The sequence below is a fragment of the Thalassophryne amazonica genome, chromosome 22, assembly GCF_902500255.1.
Source record: "Thalassophryne amazonica chromosome 22, fThaAma1.1, whole genome shotgun sequence".
Classification (NCBI taxonomy): Eukaryota; Metazoa; Chordata; class Actinopteri; order Batrachoidiformes; family Batrachoididae; genus Thalassophryne; species Thalassophryne amazonica.
Window position 1 is genome coordinate 6,802,671 of NC_047124.1, and position 22,227 is coordinate 6,824,897.

A 22,227-nucleotide genomic window follows, 5' to 3' on the forward strand; every position below is an offset into this window, starting at 1 on the left:
TGATGCACAAGCGACCCTTGGCCTCGTTCAGTTGTTGGGATCATAGTCACCTAGCAGTGCACGGAGCCTAAAGTAGTAGCTGTTTGAGACAAACTGATGTTCAGCAGTTTGGGTTCAAATCCCCGCATGACTGGAAAATCACTCAGGACCCTTGGGCAAGGCCTTTAATCCCCTATTGCTCCCAGTGTGTAGTGAGCGCCTTGTATGGCAGCACCCTGACATCGGGGTGAATGTGAGGCATAATTGTAAAGCGCTTTGAGCGTCTGATGCAGACGGAAAAGCGCTATATAAATGCAGTCCATTTAGCACTGGCACAGTCTCAGAATCAAATCAAATCAATTTTATTTATATAGCGCCAAATCACAACAAACAGTTGCCCCAAGGCGCTTTATATTGTAAGGCAAGGCCATACAGTAATTATGGAAAAACCTCAACGGTCAAAACGACCCCCTGTGAGCAAGCACATGGCAACAGTGGGAAGGAAAAACTCCCTTTTAACAGGAAGAAACCTCCAGCAGAACCAGGCTCAGGGAGGGGCAGTCTTCTGCTGGGACTGGTTGGGGCTAAGGGAGAGAACCAGGAAAAAGACATGCTGTGGAGGGGAGCAGAGATCAATCACTAATGATTAAATGCAGAGTGGTGCATACAGAGCAAAAGGAGAAAGAAACACTCAGTGCATCATGGGAACCCCCCAGCAGTCTAAGTCTATAGCAGCATAACTAAGGGATGGTTCAGGGTCACCTGATCCAGCCCTAACTATAAGCTTTAGCAAAAAGGAAAGTTTTAAGCCTAATCTTAAAAGTAGAGAGGGTGTCTGTCTCCCTGATCCGAATTGGGAGCTGGTTCCACAGGAGAGGAGCCTGAAAGCTGAAGGCTCTGCCTCCCATTCTACTCTTACAAACCCTAGGAACTACAAGTAAGCCTGCAGTCTGAGAGCGAAGTGCTCTATTGGGGTGATATGGTACTATGAGGTCCCTAAGATAAGATGGGACCTGATTATTCAAAACCTTATAAGTAAGAAGAAGAATTTTAAATTCTATTCTAGAATTAACAGGAAGCCAATGAAGAGAGGCCAATATATGTGAGATATGCTCTCTCCTTCTAGTCCCTGTCAGTACTCTAGCTGCAGCATTTTGAATTAACTGAAGGCTTTTCAGGGAACTTTTAGGACAACCTGATAATAATGAATTACAATAGTCCAGCCTAGAGGAAATAAATGCATGAATTAGTTTTTCAGCATCACTCTGAGACAAGACCTTTCTAATTTTCGAGCTATTGCGCAAATGCAAAAAAGCAGTCCTACATATTTGTTTAATATGCGCATTGAATGACATATCCTGATCAAAAATGACTCCAAGATTTCTCACAGTATTACTAGAGGTCAGGGTAATGCCATCCAGAGTAAGGATCTGGTTAGACACCATGTTTCTAAGATTTGTGGGGCCAAGTACAATAACTTCAGTTTTATCTGAGTTTAAAAGCAGGAAATTAGAGGTCATCCATGTCTTTATGTCTGTAAGACAAGCCTGCAGTTTAGCTAATTGGTGTGTGTCCTCTGGCTTCATGGATAGATAAAGCTGGGTATCATCTGTGTAACAATGAAAATTTAAGCAATGCCGTCTAATAATACTGCCTAAGGGAAACATGTATAAAGTGAATAAAATTGGTCCTAGCACAGAACCTTGTGGAACTCCATAATTAACCTTAGTCTGTGAAGAAGATTCCCCATTTACATGAACAAATTGTAATCTATTAGATAAATATGATTCAAACCACCACAGCGCAGTGCCTTTAATACCTATGGCATGCTCTAATCTCTGTAATAAATTTTATGGTCAACAGTATCAAAAGCAGCACTGAGGTCTAACAGAACAAGTACAGAGATGAGTCCACTGTCTGAGGCCATAAGAAGATCATTTGTAACCTTCACTAATGCTGTTTCTGTACTATGATGAATTCTAAAACCTGACTGAAACTCTTCAAATAGACCATTCCTCTGCAGATGATCAGTTAGCTGTTTTACAACTACCCTTTCAAGAATTTTTGAGAGAAAAGGAAGGTTGGAGATTGGCCTATAATTAACTAAGATAGCTGGGTCAAGTGATGGCTTTTTAAGTAATGGTTTAATTACTGCCACCTTAAAAGCCTGTGGTACAACTAATAAAGATAGATTGATCATATTTAAGATCGAAGCATTAATTAATGGTAGGGCTTCCTTGAGCAGCCTGGTAGGAATGGGGTCTAATAGACATGTTGATGGTTTGGAGGAAGTAACTAATGAAAATAACTCAGACAGAACAATCGGAGAGAAAGAGTCTAACCAAATACCGGCATCACTGAAAGCAGCCAAAGATAACGATACGTCTTTGGGATGGTTATGAGTAATTTTTTCTCTAATAGTTAAAATTTTATTAGCAAAGAAAGTCATGAAGTCATTACTAGTTAAAGTTAAAGGAATACTCGGCTCAATAGAGCTCTGACTCTTTGTCAGCCTGGCTACAGTGCTGAAAAGAAACCTGGGGTTGTTCTTATTTTCTTCAATTAGTGATGAGTAGTAAGATGTCCTAGCTTTACGGAGGGCTTTTTTTTTATAGAGCAACAGACTCTTTTTCCAGGCTAAGTGAAGATCTTCTAAATTAGTGAGACGCCATTTCCTCTCCAACTTATGGGTTATCTGCTTTAAGCTGAGAGTTTGTGAGTTATACCACGGAGTCAGGCACTTCTGATTTAAAGCTCTCTTTTTCAGAGGAGCTACAGCATCCAAAGTTGTCTTCAATGAGGATGTAAAACTATTAACGAGATACCCTATCTCACTTGCAGAGTTTAGGTAGCTACTCTGCACTGTGTTGGTATATGGCATTAGAGAACATAAAGAAGGAATCATATCCTTAAACCTAGTTACAGCGCTTTCTGAAAGACTTCTAGTGTAATGAAACTTATTCCCCACTGCTGGGTAGTCCATCAGAGTAAATGTAAATGTTATTAAGAAATGATCAGACAGAAGGGAGTTTTCAGGGAATACTGTTAAGTCTTCAATTTCCATACCATAAGTCAGAACAAGATCTAAGATATGATTAAAGTGGTGGGTGGACTCATTTACATTTTGAGCAAAGCCAATTGAGTCTAATAATAGATTAAATGCTGTGTTGAGGCTGTCATTCTCAGCATCTGTGTGGATGTTAAAATCGCCCACTATAATTATCTTATCTGAGCTAAGCACTAAATCAGACAAAAGGTCTGAAAATTCACAGAGAAACTCACAGTAATGACCAGGTGGATGATAGATAATAGCAAATAAAACTGGTTTTTGGGACTTCCAATTTGGATGGACAAGACTAAGAGTCAAGCTTTCAAATGAATTAAAACTCTGTCTGGGTTTTGGGTTAATTAATAAGCTGGAATGGAAGATTGCTGCTAATCCTCTGCCTCGGCCCGTGCTACGAGCGTTCTGGCAGTTAGTGTGACTCGGGGGTGTTGACTCATTTAAACTAACATATTCATCCTGCTGTGACCAGGTTTCTGTAAGGCAGAATAAATCAATATGTTGATCGATTATTATATCATTTACTAACAGGGACTTAGAAGAGAGAGACCTAATGTTTAATAGACCACATTTAACTGTTTTAGTCTGTGGTGCAGTTGAAGGTGCTATATTATTTTTTCTTTTTAAATTTTTATGCATAAATAGATTTTTACTGGTTATTGGTGGTCTGGGAGCAGGCACCGTCTCTATGGGGATGGGGTCATGAGGGGATGGCAGGGTGAGAGAAGCTGCAGAGAGGTGTGTAAGACTACAACTCTGCTTCCTGGTCCCAACCCTGGATAGTCACGGTTTGGAGGATTTAAGAAAATTGGCCAGATTTCTAGAAATGAGAGCTGCTCCATCCAAAGTGGGATGGATGCCGTCTCTCCTAACAAGACCAGGTTTTCCCCAGAAGCTTTGCCAATTATCTATGAAGCCCACCTCATTTTTTGGACACCACTCAGACAGCCAGCAATTCAAGGAGAACATGTGGCTAAACATGTCACTCCCGGTCCGATTGGGGAGGGGCCCAGAGAAAACTACAGAGTCCGACATTGTTTTTGCAAAGTTACACACCGATTCAATGTTAATTTTAGTGACCTCCGATTGGCGTAACCGGGTGTCATTACTGCCGACGTGAATTACAATCTTACCAAATTTACGCTTAGCCTTAGCCAGCAGTTTCAAATTTCCTTCAATGTCGCCTGCTCTGGCCCCCGGAAGACAATTGACTATGGTTGCTGGTGTCGCTAACTTCACATTTCTCAAAACAGAGTCGCCAATAACCAGAGTTTGATCCTCGGTGGGTGTGTCGCCGAGTAGGGAAAAACGGTTAGAAATGTGAACGGGTTGGCGGTGTACACGGGGCTTCTGTATAGGGCTACGCTTCCTCCTCACAGTCACCCAGTCGGCCTGCTTTCCCGGCTGCTCGGGATCTGCTGGAAGGGAAACTAACGGCGGCTAAGCTACCTTGGTCCGCACCGACTACAGGGGCCTGGCTAGCTGTAGAATTTTCCACGGTGCGGAGCCGAGGCTCCAATTCGCCCAGCCTGGCCTCCAAAGCTACGAATAAGCTACACTTATTACAAGTACCATTACTGCTAAAGGAGGCCAAGGAATAACTAAACATTTCACACCCAGAGCAGAAAAGTGCGGGAGAGACAGGAGAAGCCGCCATGCTAAATCGGCTAAGAGCTAGTAGCTGCGCTAAGCTAGCAGATTCCTAAAAACACACAAAGTGAATAATGTGTAAATAATTTAGATGTGATTCAGCAGAGGGAGTGCTTTAGTTAAGGCACGTGAAGATTACACTGTGAAACAAATCGTTATCTAGATCAATTTAACTGCGCAGATTAAACAGCTAACAGATACAGCAAAACACCGCTGTGCTCCGGAACAGGAAGTGATACAATACCGCAGTGAGAGCCAACCACCAGTAGAGGCAAGCAAGCAAGTCACATACACAAACAGTGTATGTGTCAGAATGTGGAAAATACAACAAGTACTCTTGACTGAATACTGTTGCTTCAATGCAGTACTCCACTTTTTCAACCAAATACTAAAGAAGAATAGTGATGGCCTTCAACTCAAGGAACTCCGGCAGCCATTCGACATTGTTATTATTAACCTTTAAATGAAACGGGCGTAAAGATAAGAATGAGGTTTCCCTGGCAACACACGCTGTACGCTGTGACATTTACCATGAAAATTGAATCTCCTGAACTGTTGCCTGGGAAGTCACACTTGTATTAATTGAAGGGGAAGTATGGACGTCTGATTAAGTGACATTTCCACTAGAGATGGATTGCATCAGCCGCAGCAGCAAGTTTGCAATTCAAATGCAAACATCTAAGCAGTCAGTGTGACGACAAAATACACATGCATTGACTTGTTAAGAAAACAATTTTCAGTAGTATAAGTTGCACCGGAATATAAGTCGCATCTGCCAAAAAAAAAAAAAAATACCTCGAGGGGTCTAAATGTATACGAGTGACACTGGAGTATACGGTAGTGTTCAGAATAATAGTAGTGCTATGTGACTAAAAAGATTAATCCAGGTTTTGAGTATATTTCTTATTGTTACATGGGAAACAAGGTACCAGTAGATTCAGTAGATTCTCACAAATCCAACAAGACCAAGCATTCATGATATGCACACTCTTAAGGCTATGAAATTGGGCTATTAGTAAAAAAAGTAGAAAAGGGGGTGTTCACAATAATAGTAGCATCTGCTATTGACGCTACAAACTCAAAACTATTATGTTCAAACTGCTTTTTTAGCAATCCTGTGAATCACTAAACTAGTATTTAGTTGTATAACCACAGTTTTTCATGATTTCTTCACATCTGCGAGGCATTAATTTTGGTGGTTTGGAACCAACATTTTGCTCATGTACTCGTGTGCTTGGGGTCATTGTCTTGTTGAAACACCCATTTCAAGGGCATGTCCTCTTCAGCATAAGGCAACATGACCTCTTCAAGTATTTTGACATATCCAAACTGATCCATGATACCTGGTATGTGATATATAGGCCCAACACCATAGTAGGAGAAACATGCCCATATCATGATGCTTGCACCGCCATGCTTCACTGTCTTCACTGTGAACTGTGGCTTGAATTCAGAGTTTGGGGGTCATCTCACAAACAGTCTGCAGCCCTTGGACCCAAAAAGAACAATTTTACTCTCATCAGTCCACAAAATATTCCTCCATTTCTCTTTAGGCCAGTTGATGTGTTCTTTGGCAAATTGTAACCTCTTCTACACGTCTTTTATTTAACAGAGGGACTTTGCGGGGGATTCTTGCAAATAAATTAGCTTCACACAGGCGTCTTCTAACTGTCACAGCACTTACAGGTAACTCCAGACTGTCTTTGATCATCCTGGAGCTGATCAATGGGTGAGCTTTTGCCATTCTGGTTATTCTTCTATCCATTTTGATGGTTTTCCATTTTCTTCCACGTGTCTGTTTTTTGTCCATTTTAAAGCATCGGAGATCATTGTAGATGAACAGCTTATAGTTTTTTGCACCTGCGTATAAGTTTTCCCCTCTCCAATCAACTTTTTAATCAAACTACACTGTTCTTCTGAACAATGTCTTGAACGTCCCATTTTCCTCAGGCTTTCAAAGAGAAAAGCATGTTCAACAGGTGCTGGCTTCATCCTTAAATAGGGGACACCTGATTCACACCTGTTTGTTCCACAAAATTGACAAACTCACTGACCGAATGCTACAGTACTGTTAGAGTTTGTAGCGTCAACAGCAGATGCTATTATTATTGTGAACACCCCCTTTTCTACTTTTTTTTTACCAATAGCCCAATTTCATAGCCTTAAGAGTGTGCATATCATGAATGCTTGGTCTTGTTGGATTTGTGAGAATCTACTGAATCTACTGGTACCTTGTTTCCCATGTAGCAATAAGAAATATACACAAAACCTGGATTTATCTTTTTAGTCACATAGCACTACTATTATTCTGAACACTACTGTACTTGGAAGTCCATGTGGACTTTTTAACACAGTGGGGGCATGTTTAACAACACAGGAAATTAATATAGCACATGTGCACACAACAGCCTGAGCTGTTACTTAACATGATAACTTTTAAATACTAACAGCAACATGGAGATGTGAACAGTGGATTTATGTAGGAAACTTTCAGCTTGTGGTGTGGATCATAAGGACAGTTCAATTCTAAAAATAAGCAAGATGGACAAATAAATGTGTGATAAATGTGATAAAATAAAATAAAATAAAATAAATTAAATTAAATGATAAAAACGTAAATGTGCGATAGCCAACATTGCACATTTATTTGAACGTTTATCTGTATCGCACTTTGGCACATTTGGCCACAGGTTTGTGACTGCAGACTTAATACTGCTCGATCAGTTCCAGTTTAGCTCTTGTTAAAGGTGTTTGTACTGCTTCAGCATGAGCATATGCAGGAAAATATTTAAAGCAAAAATGGGAGAAGAAATACTCAGTTTCACTTTGTTCAGCTTCATCCAAATTTAAAAGAGTACTACATTTTTATGGCTTATCGAACACTGTCAAACAGCCTGTTAGCATTAGTTTCTCCCACCTGTCAATGTGTGATTTTTCGGTATATAAGTCACAGGACCTCCCAAACTAGTAAAAAACACGACTTATACTCTGGAAAATGTCTTCCAAAAGTCTCTGGAGCGTTTGAGATGGTCTGCGAGCTTACTTCTTCCTTCTCAGCGCTCTGCAGATCTCGCCACTCCTCTGTTATGTGGCTGAAGTCCACCTTGTTCATGGGCACCTTGATGTCACCAATGGCGTCGTGTTTGGAGAAGCGGTCAAAATCGTACACCGTCATCACGAGCGTCTTTCCGCCGAGCTCTACATAGGGCACCTGAGGGAATATAATATGATTATTATCCTCATTTGTTCAAAGTTATACAGTCAGGGCCATAAATATTGGGACACTAGTCGTGTGGTTGTCATTTTAGCGTTCTGTCACATTAGATTACAGTCAAATGCAAAGAGAGAGAGAGAGAATAGCTCGTAATGCAGAGGAGAGTTTGCAGCCAAATCAGGTGTGCATTTTTAGATGTGGTCCTCCATGTTTAAGGGACCAAAAGTAACTGGACAATTGGCTTCTGTCAGTGTGTCACTCTGTTATTTCATGGAAAAGTTGAAATGTAACATTAATTTAAGAATAAAGAAATGGAAAGAATATGGCTCAGTATGTTCTGGACATTTGCCTACAGCAGGCCCCCCTCAAGCACTGAGTGCATGAAGCGGACAAGTGAGGGAAGCCACCAAGGCAACCATAACAGTCTTCGGTGGCTGTGATTGGAGAGATTGTGAACAGAGTAAGGTTTGTGTGTTGGTTCACCAATCACAACATTGTGGTAGCTGAACAGAGAAAGACTTTAAAAAGAAATGAAGGCATGAAATTTATGCTGGAGTCTCCCACATGCCTTCCACCAAACCCACATGTGCATTTGTACCTTCCCAATATGGCTGCCCTTTTGCTCTAGAGTAGCTGAGTATCTTCCAGGTGGCATTTAAAGGCCATCCATTTAATCCCGCCCAGCTGGCCACCACCCATGCTGGCCAGTGCTGAGACAAGAATTATGGGTAATTACAAACATCTTTCCCACATGCTGATTTGCATCCTTGCCAACTCAATCTGCATCACGACATCTCTTCTGCACACTGAAAGCAGGTGATCGGTCCAGTTTACTGCTGTGGTCAGGTTAGTGTAGCAAGCAGCACAAATAATCTTTCAAAAAGCCGAAGCAGCACCAAATTTCGGAAAAACTCCTTAGACATTACACTTTTGAAAACGTGATCACTCAAATTTTCAAGATTGGGAGGAAATTTTAAAAATCTATAATCTTTTAAGGATCTGGGAATTTAAATACTGACTCTATAGTCATCATTTTTAATGCATAAGTTTTATTTTAATCACTGTAAATCATCAATCAGCCTTTTTTTTTTTGAGAAGACCTTTTCTATATGTTATCACACCTGTGGTTAGCAGTTTGAGGGAGGCGGGGGGGTTTGCAGCCCTTTGAACCACAGGAGATGTTTGCAGATCTTCGGGTTTAAAGCTGCGTGTTCAGCAGAGGCAGACGGTGTGATTTGAAATGAATCGCTGCCCTTCCAAACCAGACCCTGACAGATGATCTGATCATGTCTGTCGTGTGGACGAAGTAAAAGGACAGGTGAGGGGGGTGCGGGGGGCAGAAGTGCAGGATGATACTTGATGGCCTTCAATTTGGAGACAAATTTGATTTTAAATGGAAATAACTTGTTAGAACACATGAAAAGTTGCAGGAGGGAGTGACAAGACCTGCTGGTTTGTCCTTCAAGTTATCTCACAAAATCATCACCTGTTCTCAACGCTGTGACCGCTGTTCATAATTACCTGCCCCCCCGCCCTCCCAGAGAGACATCACAGATATGGAATTAAAAAAACACAACACAAAGTGGGCATTGCGATGGATATCACGTAATCATTCTGATCTTACAGCAAACACCTGAGCTCTCGGCTTCTGGGTGAGTGACAAAAACTTTCCCGGGGCGGCGTTAATCCCGGTCACATCCCGGCTCAGTGTGTGCGAGTGAGCTTGTTAATGCACCAGCTGCTTGCCGTCTCCACACCTTCACGACACTCACGGCTGCATGCAAATCAGACTGTCAGCAGAGCCAGAAGATCTCCAGCTACAAAAAGGTGTGTGAAGCGTCCAAATGTTTCAGGGTGGGGGCCGTACCTTGAAGGTGAACTGTTCATTAAAAACTGGATTGAGCGTCTTCCTGTGAACTTTAGTCTCAAACTTCTTCTTCTTGTCTGGCAGCAGGTAGACCTTAACGTATGGGTCAGATGTGCCGCCCATGTCCATAGCAGGGAGCTCTGCTGCCTGGATGATCCCAACTATGAGCTACAGCGAAAGAGAGAAAATGTTGACACCATCAGTACAACCAGCACCTCAGTGACTTTATGTGAACCAAATGGCAAGAACACTGGCAGCATTTTTAGGAATATGATGCCACCAGGAGTCATGACTTCATAACAGTGGCTCACTTTCCCTCTGCTGGTACCTTTGAATATCATTTTGTTTCCTTTTCCCAGGGCTCTGCATCCGCACCTTAGAAAAAGATTTGATGCACGAGATCTGCATGGACGATATGATATGATGCAGGAACGATGTTGTGCCATAAGACACAATTCTTTGGCTTAGGCCCCTCCCTCTCCATAGGTTTTTTTGTTTCTATGCACCAGCATTTGTTTTTTTTTTTTTTTAACAATCAGAATCAGAATACTCTATTTGCCAAGTATCTTCAAAGAATACATGAAATTTGACTCCGGTTTGAACTAGGGATAAACCAATAATCGACTCGGCTGATTATTGGTTTAAAATGCAAAGAGTAGATGGATATATATAGATGCTTCTATCCACTATATTTTAACACCATAACTCAAAATTTAATTATTGCATTTCTGCAAAATTCAGGGATTTTCATCTTAAAAGCGTTCAGAGTGGTCGCACTAATGAAGCACACTGGGTGCAGCACTTTTTCCCCCTTTCTGGAGGCATCTGTATGTGGCTGAACATGCTCAATTCTCATTTAGAGTAATTGTACATTTGCACATTTTGTTGCACATTTTCGTTATTGTTTAGTGTATATATACACATGCTCGTACAGAGAGAGTACGGTGCAAACTAGGAATAGATTGATATAGATTATTGGCTGAGTATCGGCCATGCCAATTATTGGCCGATGCAGATTATCAGACGATAATCCTTCTGGGTGCTCTGTAGGGATAGACTGATAATCCCTCTGGGTGCTCTGTAGGGATAGACCGATAATCCCTCTGGGTGCTCTGTTGGGATAGACCGATAATCCCTCTGGGTGCTCTGTAGGGATAGACCGATAATCCCTCTGGGTGCTCTGTAGGGATAGACCGATAATCCCTCTGGGTGCTCTGTAGGGATAGACCGATAATCCCTCTGGGTGCTCTGTAGGGATAGACCGATAATCCCTCTGGGTGCTCTGTAGGGATAGACCGATAATCCCTCTGGGTGCTCTGTAGGGATAGACCGATAATCCCTCTGGGTGCTCTGTAGGGATAGACTGATAATCCCTCTGGGTGCTCTGTAGGGATAGACTGATAATCCTTCTGGGTGCTCTGTAGGGATAGACCGATAATCGTCCAGTGCTGATAATTGGCATGACTGATACTCAGCCAATAATTGGCTGAGCCGATATGCCATTATCGCTTCATTAGTGTGACCACTCTGAATGCTTTTAAGATGAAAATCCCTGAATTTTGCAGAAATGCAATAATTAAATTTTGAGTTATGGTGTTAAAATATAGTGGATAGAAGCATCTATATATATCCATCTACTCTTTGCATTTTACAATTAATAACTAATCTGTTGTTTAAACATTAACCAAGCAAATACCAACTTTGGTTTTTGATTCCAATTTAAGGATAGACCGTACTTGTGTGAAGTGCCTTGATGCAGCTTTGTTGTGATTTGGCATTATATAAATGAAATCAATTGAATTGAATTGTATTCTGTTTGTCTTATACATCGTTTTTTTCCTTCTGCGATCACGACAAAACAATGTGAAGATCATCGCATCAGAAATTGCTGTTTGCAGCTATTTCTGATATTTGAGATTCGTCTGTATGCAGGACCCGGTGGTATAACTGAGCAAAGGTCACCATGTGTCAGGTTTGGCATTAGAGGTCTGTGGGCGTTCATATAAAGCTGATAATTGATAACCACAGCGGGGGGCCGAGAGGCTGATTGACCTGCCAGCAGAGCGCCGACTCAAAGGCCTCTCAGGAGGCCTGGAGTCAGTCAGTTTCCTATCAGCCGGCCATCAAGCAACAATCTGGAAGCTGACCAAGGTACTCACTTCAACAGCTGTTACACGCGGCATCAGTTTATTGTCGGTGCAACTGATGACAAATAAAAGAGTGGGAACCATCAACCTGCAGTTTGTGACCAACATAAAACACAATTCACTAATATGAAAAAAAAAAAAAACCCACAACTAGACTGACCGAAAGGTGTCGTTTCCAGAATAACCATTAAATCTAGACAGGGTTATTCATTATTTCATCCTCTTGAGGCATAAAGACACATTTAACTATGACAGCTTTAAAAATAAAGTAGCTATCTGCAAACATGTCTTCAACTCTCCAAGAGTAAAACGGCAGAAATACTCTCATAAATGTGTTTGTAGTAATACTCTTTAAACTCCATATACTACAGAGTTATTACTCAGAGTTGATCATACAGCATCAATGATCTGTTATTTAACTCTCTATAGGTGTAATTTTAACTCTGTACATTGGTTTCTGCAGGTTTTTGCTGTTGTCTCACATGAAGAAGGCTGTGGGTTCAGATTCCAACCCATCCTTTGGCCTGTGATATTCCTTCAGTCAATACCGGCCAAAAATTCCAGTTTCAAATATCTACAGAGTTAGAGTGACTCTTTATAGTGTTAAAAGTTTCCCTGTTTGCTGTTAAAAAGTTTAATTCTTGCAGTGTTGAAAATTTGATTGTTCGGACAATTATTTTACTAATTCAAACTGTGGAAATACATAAACTTTGAAAAAGTATTAAACTATGTCAGAGTTTATTTAACACTGGCCTTTCTGCATTATAGGATTCCTTGACTGTAGATTTGCAAGCAAACCATAGAATTTATATTTTCCACACTAGTTCACTGCATGTAAAAAAAAGAACAAAACCCTCTGAAAAGAATGGACCTATATAAACCTTGAAGAGTGTTAAAATCAAATCTATCAGAGTTCATTTTACACTAGCTTTTTTTTCCTATGTAGGACTCCTTGAATAACTCGACTTATGTTAAAACTCAGCAACATCCTGAAAAATATACTCATGCATCTCATAATTAGCAATTCATAGCTCATAATTATGACTTACCAGCTTGTAAAGACATCTTCATTATGTCTTACTATCTCATATTTTAGTAACTTGTATCTTTGTAGATTAGAGCGTCTTGTCGTATTGACATATTTTATAAGTATTTCTCACTATGACTTACTAGCTTGTAAACATAACTTCATTACGTCTTACTAGCTCATATTTTAGTAACTTGTATCTTTGTAGGTTGAGATTCTCATGGTAATGACAAGTATTTCTCGCTATGACTTACTAGCTTCTAAACATATCTTCAGTATGTCTTACTAACTCATATTTTAGTAACTCGTATGGAGCATCTCATGGTATTGATATATATTTTTTAAGTATTTCTCACTTTGACTTACTAGCTTGTAAACATATCTTCATTACTTCTTACTCATATTTCTCATACTAGCTTGTAAACACTAGCTTGTAAACACCATGACTTACTAGCTTGTACACACCTTCATTACATCTTACTATTGCATGTTTTAGTAACTTGTATGTATCTTCGTAGGTTGGAGCATCTCATGGTATTGACATATTATATAAGTATTTCTTGCTGTCACTTACTAGCTTCTAAACATATCTTCAGTATATCTTACTAACTCATATTTTAGTAACTCGTACCTTCGTAGGTTGGAGCATCTCATGGTATTGACATATTTTTAAGTATTTCTCACTATGACTTACTAGCTTGTAAACATATATTCATTACGTGTTACTCATATTTCTCATACTAGCTTGTAAACACTAGCTCGTAAACACCACTATGACTTTCATTACGTCTTACTATCACATGTTTTAAATCAAATCAAATCAATTTTATTTATATAGCGCCAAATCACAACAAGCAGTTGCCCCAAGGCGCTTTATATTGTAAGGCAAAAGCCATACAATAATTACAGAAAAACCCCAACGGTCAAAACGACCCCGTGAGCAAGCACGTGGCGACAGTGGGAAGGAAAAACTCCCTTTTAACAGGAAGAACTTGTTTTAGTAACTCGTATCTTCGTAGTTTGGAGCATCTCATGGTATTGACATATTTTAGAAGTATTTCTCACTATGACTTACTTGCTTTTAAACATAGGTTCATTACATCTTACTAGCTCCTATTTTAGTAACTCGTATTTTTGTTGGTTGAGATTCTCATGGCATAGGTATTAAAGGCACTGGGCTGTGGTGGTTTGAATCATATTTATTTAATAGATTACAATTTGTTCATGTAAATGGGGAATCTTCTTCACAGACTAAGGCTAATTATGGAGTTCCACAAGGTTCTGTGCTAGGACCAATTTTATTCACTTTATACATGCTTCCCTTAGGCAGTATTATTAGACAGCATTGCTTAAATTTTCATTGTTACGCAGATGATACCCAGCTTTATCTATCCATGAAGCCAGAGGACACACACCAATTAGCTAAACTGCAGGATTGTCTTACAGACATAAAGACATGGATGACCTCTAATTTCCTGCTTTTAAACTCAGATAAAACTGAAGTTATTGTACTTGGCCCCACAAATCTTAGAAACATGGTGTCTAAACAGATCCTTACTCTGGATGGCATTACCCTGACCTCTAGTAATACTGTGAGAAATCTTGGAGTCATTTTTGATCAGGATATGTCATTCAATGCGCATATTAAACAAATATGTAGGACTGCTTTTTTGCATTTGCGCAATATCTCTAAAATTAGAGAGGTCTTGTCTCAGAGTGATGCTGAAAAACCAATTCATGCATTTATTTCCTCTAGGCTGGACTATTGTAATTCATTATTATCAGGTTGTCCTAAAAGTTCTCTGAAAAGCCTTCAGTTAATTCAAAATGCTGCAGCTAGAGTACTGACAGGGACTAGAAGGAGAGAGCATATCTTACCCATATTGGTCTCTCTTCATTGGCTTCCTGTTAATTCTAGAATAGAATTTAAAATTCTTCTTCTTACTTATAAGGTTTTGAATAATCAGGTCCCATCTTATCTTAGGGACCTCGTAGTACCATATCACCCCAATAGAGCGCTTCGCTCTCAGACTGCAGGCTTACTTGTAGTTCCTAGGGTTTGTAAGAGTAGAATGGGAGGCAGAGCCTTCAGCTTTCAGGCTCCTCTCCTGTGGAACCAGCTCCCAATTCAGATCAGGGAGACAGACACCCTCTCTACTTTTAAGATTAGGCTTAAAACTTTCCTTTTTGCTAAAGCTTATAGTTAGGGCTGGATCAGGTGACCCTGAACCATCCCTTAGTTATGCTGCTATAGACTTAGACTGCTGGGGGGTTCCCATGATGCACTGAGTGTTTCTTTCTCCTTTTGCTCTGTATGCACCACTCTGCATTTAATCATTAGTGATTGATCTCTGCTCCCCTCCACAGCATGTCTTTTTCCTGGTTCTCTCCCTCAGCCCCAACCAGTCCCAGCATAAGACTGCCCCTCCCTGAGCCTGGTTCTGCTGGAGGTTTCTTCCTGTTAAAAGGGAGTTTTTCCTTCCCACTGTCGCCAAGTGCTTGCTCACAGGGGGTTGTTTTGACCGTTGGGGTTTTTCTGTAATTATTGTATGGCTTTTGCCTTACAATATAAAGCGCCTTGGGGCAACTGTTTGTTGTGATTTGGCGCTATATAAATAAAATTGATTTTATTTGATTTTGATTTGATTGACATATTTTACAAGTATTTCTTGCTATGACTTACTAGCTTGTAAACATATCTTCAAAATGTTTTACTATCACATATTTTAGTAATTCGTATCTCCGTAGGTTGGAGCATCTCACGGTATTGACATATTATAGAAGTATTTCTCGCTATGACTTACTAGCTTGTAAACATATCTTCATTAAGTCTTACTATCTCATATTTTAGGAACTCATATCTCCATAGGTTGGAGCATCTCATGGTATTCACATATTTAGAAATATTTCTCGCTATGACTTACTAACTTGTAAACATAGCTTCATTACAGCTTACTATCTCATATTTTAGTAACTTTTTTCTAGCGGGAGGAAATTGGCTTCTAATGTCTAAGTGAAACAGCGCGACACGCTGACACACTACAGTTAGTTAATGTACGTCTGTCACTACAATCGACCATTTATGTGGATTTGATGGGTTTAATGCTCTACTTGTGTCAGGAACTCCGCACACACAGATGTTGTAATGCTCTTGGCTTCTTACCGCCGACTGTACTCGCTATTACTGTAAACAGAGCCAAGCCCGGCGTGCAGAGGTTGCTGGTGAAACTCCAGAGGAGATTTCAAATCAGCGGTTAGTCCCCTAAACACAGTCTACTGGTTACTAGTGCAGGTTAACAAGAGAAGGCAAGGAAGCATGAATACCTGTCACCAAGGAAGCCAAATAACCTGGCCAGTGACGACAATGTGATCTGCAATGTCACCACTAGATGGCAGTGAATCCTACACACTGTAGCTTTAAACCATGACCCGTTTGCACACCTGTGTGGATCTTTGTGTTTAACTACACAGTCTGGCCGTATCGCAGTGAGGTATTAACCCCTGTTTGAACGTTACGCTTTGGGCCAGTGGGCAGCAGGTTGACCACAATAGCCGGTGATCCAGATCTTGGCAGCTTCAAAGGTTTTTTTTTTCTCCCAGATGCATCACATCCCTGCTCAGACAGCTGAGCGCTTCAAAAGACCCGATGCGCTTTTACTGTTTGTTTGCTGCAGCAGGTTTGTGTCTCAGGAAAATGTCAAATAACAACAAGAACAGCAAAAAAGGGTATTAAATAAAGTAATCCTCGTGCAACAGCAAGTTTAATTTCCATCTTGCGGCCGGACACAGTGCAGCAGGGCTGCTGCCGACCTGCAGTCACCACGGTAATGATGTTGAAAGTAGAAATGAGGTTGTAATTCGCTCCCCGCTGTGCCAAGAGAGCTCTTCTTCGTGGTTCATTTGCTGCGTGTTTGCCCGATGCAGCCGTGTCGCCATTCTCCCGAGTGATTTGGATCCTTCATAAAATCCTTCATCTCATTAGTGTACGAACCCGGTATGTTTGACAGCAGGGGGCGAGTGTCATTTGTGGTGGTTAACAGACAGAAACAAAGCCAAGACTTTTACCCACGAGGACCCTTCCACGTCTTCCACTTTCCCACCGATTTCCATGAATCAAGAATTTAAACCGTCTTTGGACTTACACTGTGGTAAGGAAGCAGTTCTCAAAAACTGAGTGACTGTGCTCATGAGGGAAGCCACCAAGACACCCATACAACTCTGAAAGGAATTATAGGCTTCTGTAGTTGTTTTTTTTTTAAATGTTTTTTAATATATGCTGCAGTGACTCCCTCACAAGATGGCGGTAATGTTTACACATCACTTTGTGGGAATGTCACCCCAAATTTGTATACAACTCTATGGGCTTTTGCTACATGTTTTGTCATGGTTGAGCTAATTGTCATAATTGTCATTTTACATCACAAAGACTGGGTTATTCTGTAACATTAGCAAATGGATAATAGCCTAAAATTACTTGATTAACACATATTTAGCAGGATTCATTACTTGTTTGCTAGTAATCAAGCTCAACAAGTTTGTTTTTGAGACAGCTACATGCTAACTAGCCAAGACACCCAACTTGGCAAGCCACAATAGCGACTTCACTAGGCTAGTGCTCGTGAGGGAAGCCACCAAGACACCCATACAACTCTGAAATGAATTATAGGCTTCTGTAGTTGTTGGAGAAACGGTGCATAGACTATGTTTTTTTTTTAAATATATGCAGCGTGTTATGTAGGCATCTAGCTGTGGTGACTTGCTCACAAGATGGCGGCACTGTTTACACATCACTTTGTGAGAATGTCACCCCAAATTTATATACAACTCTATGGGCTTTTGCTACTACATGTTTTGTCATGGTTGAGCTGTCATAGACAAATATCTTACATCACAAAAACTGGGTTATTCTATAACATTAGCAAATGGGTAATAGCCCAAAATTAGTTGATTAACACATATTTAACAGGATTCATTACTTGTTTGCTAGCAATCAAGCTCAACAAGTTTATTTTTGAGCCAGCTACATGCTAACTAGCCTAGACACCCAACTTGGCAAGCCACGATAGAGACTTCACTAGGCTAGTTAGCACAGTTATCGCCCAAATAATAATTATATGAAGGTAGGTGTTTATGCTGCCGTTACAGCTGACTGCAAACGGTGTCAAAAGGTTTATAGAATGAGCCAAATTTGAAAGATTTGAACTATAAGCTAATATGTTAGCCGCTGACATTTCAGACAATTTACTTCCATTAATTCCATAAACAGTTAGAGACACCTTATGATTCAATGTCAACAAAGATATGTTTGACAAAGCTTGGCTAATGTTAGCTAGTGTGAGCATGCTAATAACTTACACCACTAAAACAAAAACCTAAAAGAACACAAATGACTGCAGTTGGAGAAAGATTGAAGTAAAAGTCACTTGACAGGAGAAAATGACACTTGTTTTACTTCTGGAAACCTGAATGTCTGAAGTAACGCCTCTCACTTTGTGGCTGGCTAAAGGTTAGCGGTGTCAAGCCAATTACCTGGGCCAGTTTTCTTGAGCAGTTGGAGTGTTTTTGTAGTTTTGTAGTGTCTTGTGCAAGGGCATCAAAGTGGACAATGTCGGTCGCAAAGTTGAATGTGCCTCGGGCCTAATGGCGGCCTCCGTGCGATTTTATATCTGATGGGTGTGAGCTAATGTTTGAAGTGCTGATCTGAGTCTGGCTCCTTTGAGGTCACTGTCAATAATGGTGAAAACTGCCATCCATTCAGTCCGCCCAGGCTACACTGTGGAGGTCATTATCGGCGTAATTAAGGAGCTCGTAGGGAAACCTGTCACTGTGTTTCATCACATGACAGATCAACTCTCGGAAATTTAATATCGTCCTCATTATATTCCTTTCTGCAAAATTACTTGGTCATTCTCCTCCATAAAAGCAATAAGACCGTACGTGTCCAACAGTAAGGGTGGGTGTACCTTTGAATTTCATTTGCAAGACTATTGATTTTACATGTGCATTATTACATCAGTCATTAAGTCATACTGAGAATGTTAAAGGACATGTTTTCATTATTAAAACACTGTAAACAATCAAAATTCCAAGACCTTGACTAAAGGTGCACTGACACGAGCATGCCTTTGATTCATGCACTAGCACGACCTGTGTTGTGCTGGATAGTAAACTCGTTTTTAACGGGTGCAGACAGGATGTGAGAGAGGCGCCGGTGTGCGCTATTGTGCACAGAGAATTTTCAAATGTTCAAAATTGCTATGTGGTGTGACCTAATGTCCAACACGACGTGCAGCTCATCAAGTGGAGTAAAGAAGAAGTAAACAGAGCGAGTGGTGACGTCAGCAGATTGCATCAGAGCGCAGCTTGTCTGGAGGATTATAACAAGAAGTTAAATTTGTTCTAAACATACTTCAACAGCTGCACACAAGAAGGAAAGAACACATGACAAATAATTACCTTTTTAGATGTCTCAAAATGCTTTCTGCGGGTAGTTAGGTGCATGCGCAAATGGCTCCGGCTGCAACCTCCGCTGCGTTAAGAACTGCTTACAATGGCTAATTTGCAGAAAAAAATGCTTAATTTGCCACATAATAATTATTTTATATACGCAGCGTCCAGCGCAGAGTGCGTGGCAGCCGTTGGAACAAAGAACGGCATCCAGCTGTGAACACAGCGGGTGGGATCATCACAACACAGGTCGTGCTGTTGTGTGAATCAAAAACATGCTTGTGTCATGGCACCTTTACTTTGACAGTTGTGTTGTATATGAGAAAAATTAGTTAGGACGTGTGAGTGAACAGTGAGTGAACAGAGAGTGAACAATGAGTGAAAAGTGCATCTGCCAGTCAGCAACAAAAATCCACAGCATTTTAAAATAGCAACAAAAAAATGGAAGAAGGAAGGAAGGAAGGAAGGAAAAATGTGGTTTGATTTCCTTTAGAGCTCAGATGCCCCGTTTACAGCCACGTATTTACTTTTCAACAGTTTGTGAGAAAAAGTGACTTTTTTCAGATGCTTCATTGCTAACAGTGTTTTAAATATGGTTAAAAAAACAAGAGTGAACTTATCCTTTAATATTTAACCACTGAGCTGGCTCAAACTGAAGATCAATGCATGAGCACATTTGTGCATAACGACAGTGGATCAGCTCTGTCGTCTCAGGTTGTCCCATCTGTTTAAAGTGGGGCGTTAGAGAGCTCAGTGAGGGACAGTGATGCGTTCACTGCACCACATCTATTATTTGTCACATGACATCTGGATCCAGGAAACCGATGAGCTGCGTCATTCTGGGTTTTAAAAATCAGTCACCGGGAGGGAAAACAGAAAGAAACAGATGGACATCTGCAGGGGCTGTTCTCAATCAAGTAGAAAGAAACAAATACGTTCACCGAGCTGACAAATCCCAACTGTGCATCGTTACCTTCGCTCGGTGGTTACTGCACCAACCCAACTGCTACGTAACAATGCAATTAAGCTTCAGTGAGCAAATAGTATAAAATGACATTTATGCAAAACCTGGATTAAGTCCTGTAAACCTTTTAATCTGAGTTGTTCAAAGCAGATTTAAACTTCCTCTTCTGTAACCCTGCTGGCATTTCAGCTCATCCTCTTGCTGTACTCCCAAAAAAGTAGCTGCACATAAAAGAATCAAAGGTGGAAAAAAAGTTTTGACTCAAGCTCTTTGTTGTGCCTTTCTTTCTGCATCTTTATGATGGGTTTTTTTTTCCTGTGGATTTTGGATGAAGAACAATGTTGCAATCAACACTCAACAGGGGTGTAAAATCAAACAAAAAGACTGGTTGCAAAGCCAATTTTTGCCTCAGAACTACATATTGATAAAATACAAGAAGCAACCTCCACTGCCGGAAGATGAAGCCAATGTGGAAGTGCCAAATCTTGCAGTTCCTTGAATGGCCACTTGAGGCTGGCTCCAAAAGCAAATCATTCTCCATAGACATCAGATTTTAAATCTCCAACTTTCCAGTAGAAATAAACATGCTTATAGCCTGGTATGAACAAAAACAAACAAGCAAACAAACAAACAAACAAACAAGGTATCTGGCATTTGCTGCTAGCTCCTTCATGATAGCTGCACAGGGGGTGAATTTATACATAACCATTTTTGCTACTTTCAGGCATAAAGTACTGAATAATTCAGGACATACTCACTTTGGGAGACAGCTAGCAAGCTGGTAAGTCCAGCGCCCAGTTACCAGCCAATAGCAGTTGTGAATTCAACCGCATTTGTTGTGTCCAAATATGTTAATACAAATATCTGAGATAATATGTCTGTCTGTGTGGGTAATTGTACTGTAGGATCTTCTAAGAAGCTGGTTAGTATAATTAGCACAATTAGCACTAAATAGAAAGTGTTGATAGCTTGGTAGCATTAGCTACATTGAGGATAAATGCTGTTTTAATCCAGACACTCAAGCCACCCATTATGAAAACCACCGTCCAGTCCACAAACATATGCATTAATCAAATACTCGAACCAAGGTTAGGTTGTTAGCTTTAGCTCACGCTCCACCTCTTTAACAATTTATGGGTTGACCCCCGATGGTGATGATTTGGAACCACCTCATTTACGCTTCAAACCCATTCTTGAGAAAACCTAGGATTGACGTCATGGACAGTTTGTTTTGTTTGGGGTGTGCCACCCTCAATACTGGACAAGTTTCACTGACAGAGTTCAGTTGATGGAACTTAAAGAAAATGCTAACTGCAGATGATGCTAAACAGAGGTGATGCTAATCATATACCGAACTGTTGTTAACCGTGATTAGCATCATGGTTAATAGGTCGGTTCACCATGAGATGAAGATGTAACAATGTGTGATCCAAATTTCAATAGGCAGAAAGCTAAAAATGTCGTCACATCAGAGGTTGGAGGTAGCAACCATACTTACGAAGGACGGCCTTTCACAACAATCAACACACAGTGAGAAAGAGATGGAAAACATATCCTTACCATGTTCTCTGTGAAATTGTAATCCAGGGAGTATTGTAATTTGCCCAGTTTCTGGTCTTCCTTGGGCTCGGCCTCTTTCTCTGTTTCCGTCAGCCCTGTCTCCGCATCCTCCTCATCCTTCAAGGCCTGAAGGAGACACCCACCAAAAGTCAGTGTTGCCTGTTTGTCGCTGGTGCCAGCACCCAGCCGGCTGTTCCCTGCGCAGGTCCTGCCAGTAGACCTACTCCTGTAAAAGCTGGCACTGATTTTATGGTTTATAGGGAGAATGAGGGAAGCAAGCACTAAAAACACCATAGCAGTTAACAACA

At 40.7% G+C, this 22,227-nt stretch overlaps 1 protein-coding gene across 3 annotated transcripts in view; it reads right to left on the reverse strand.

Annotated features, from left to right (window-relative positions):
- The window catches only part of syt1a (synaptotagmin Ia), a 155,077-nt gene that overhangs the window by 24,956 nt on the left and 107,894 nt on the right, over positions 1 to 22,227 (reverse strand). For 2 of the 3 annotated variants that reach the window (XM_034163880.1, XM_034163879.1), the window contains 3 exons: positions 21,920 to 22,045; positions 9,775 to 9,942; positions 7,737 to 7,904 (listed from right to left, as the gene is read on the reverse strand). In XM_034163880.1, coding sequence (XP_034019771.1) covers positions 7,737 to 7,904; positions 9,775 to 9,942; positions 21,920 to 22,045 — 462 coding nt within the window. The remainder of the gene's footprint in view (positions 1 to 7,736; positions 7,905 to 9,774; positions 9,943 to 21,919; positions 22,046 to 22,227) is intronic. The other variant, XM_034163881.1, reaches the window with a different exon arrangement.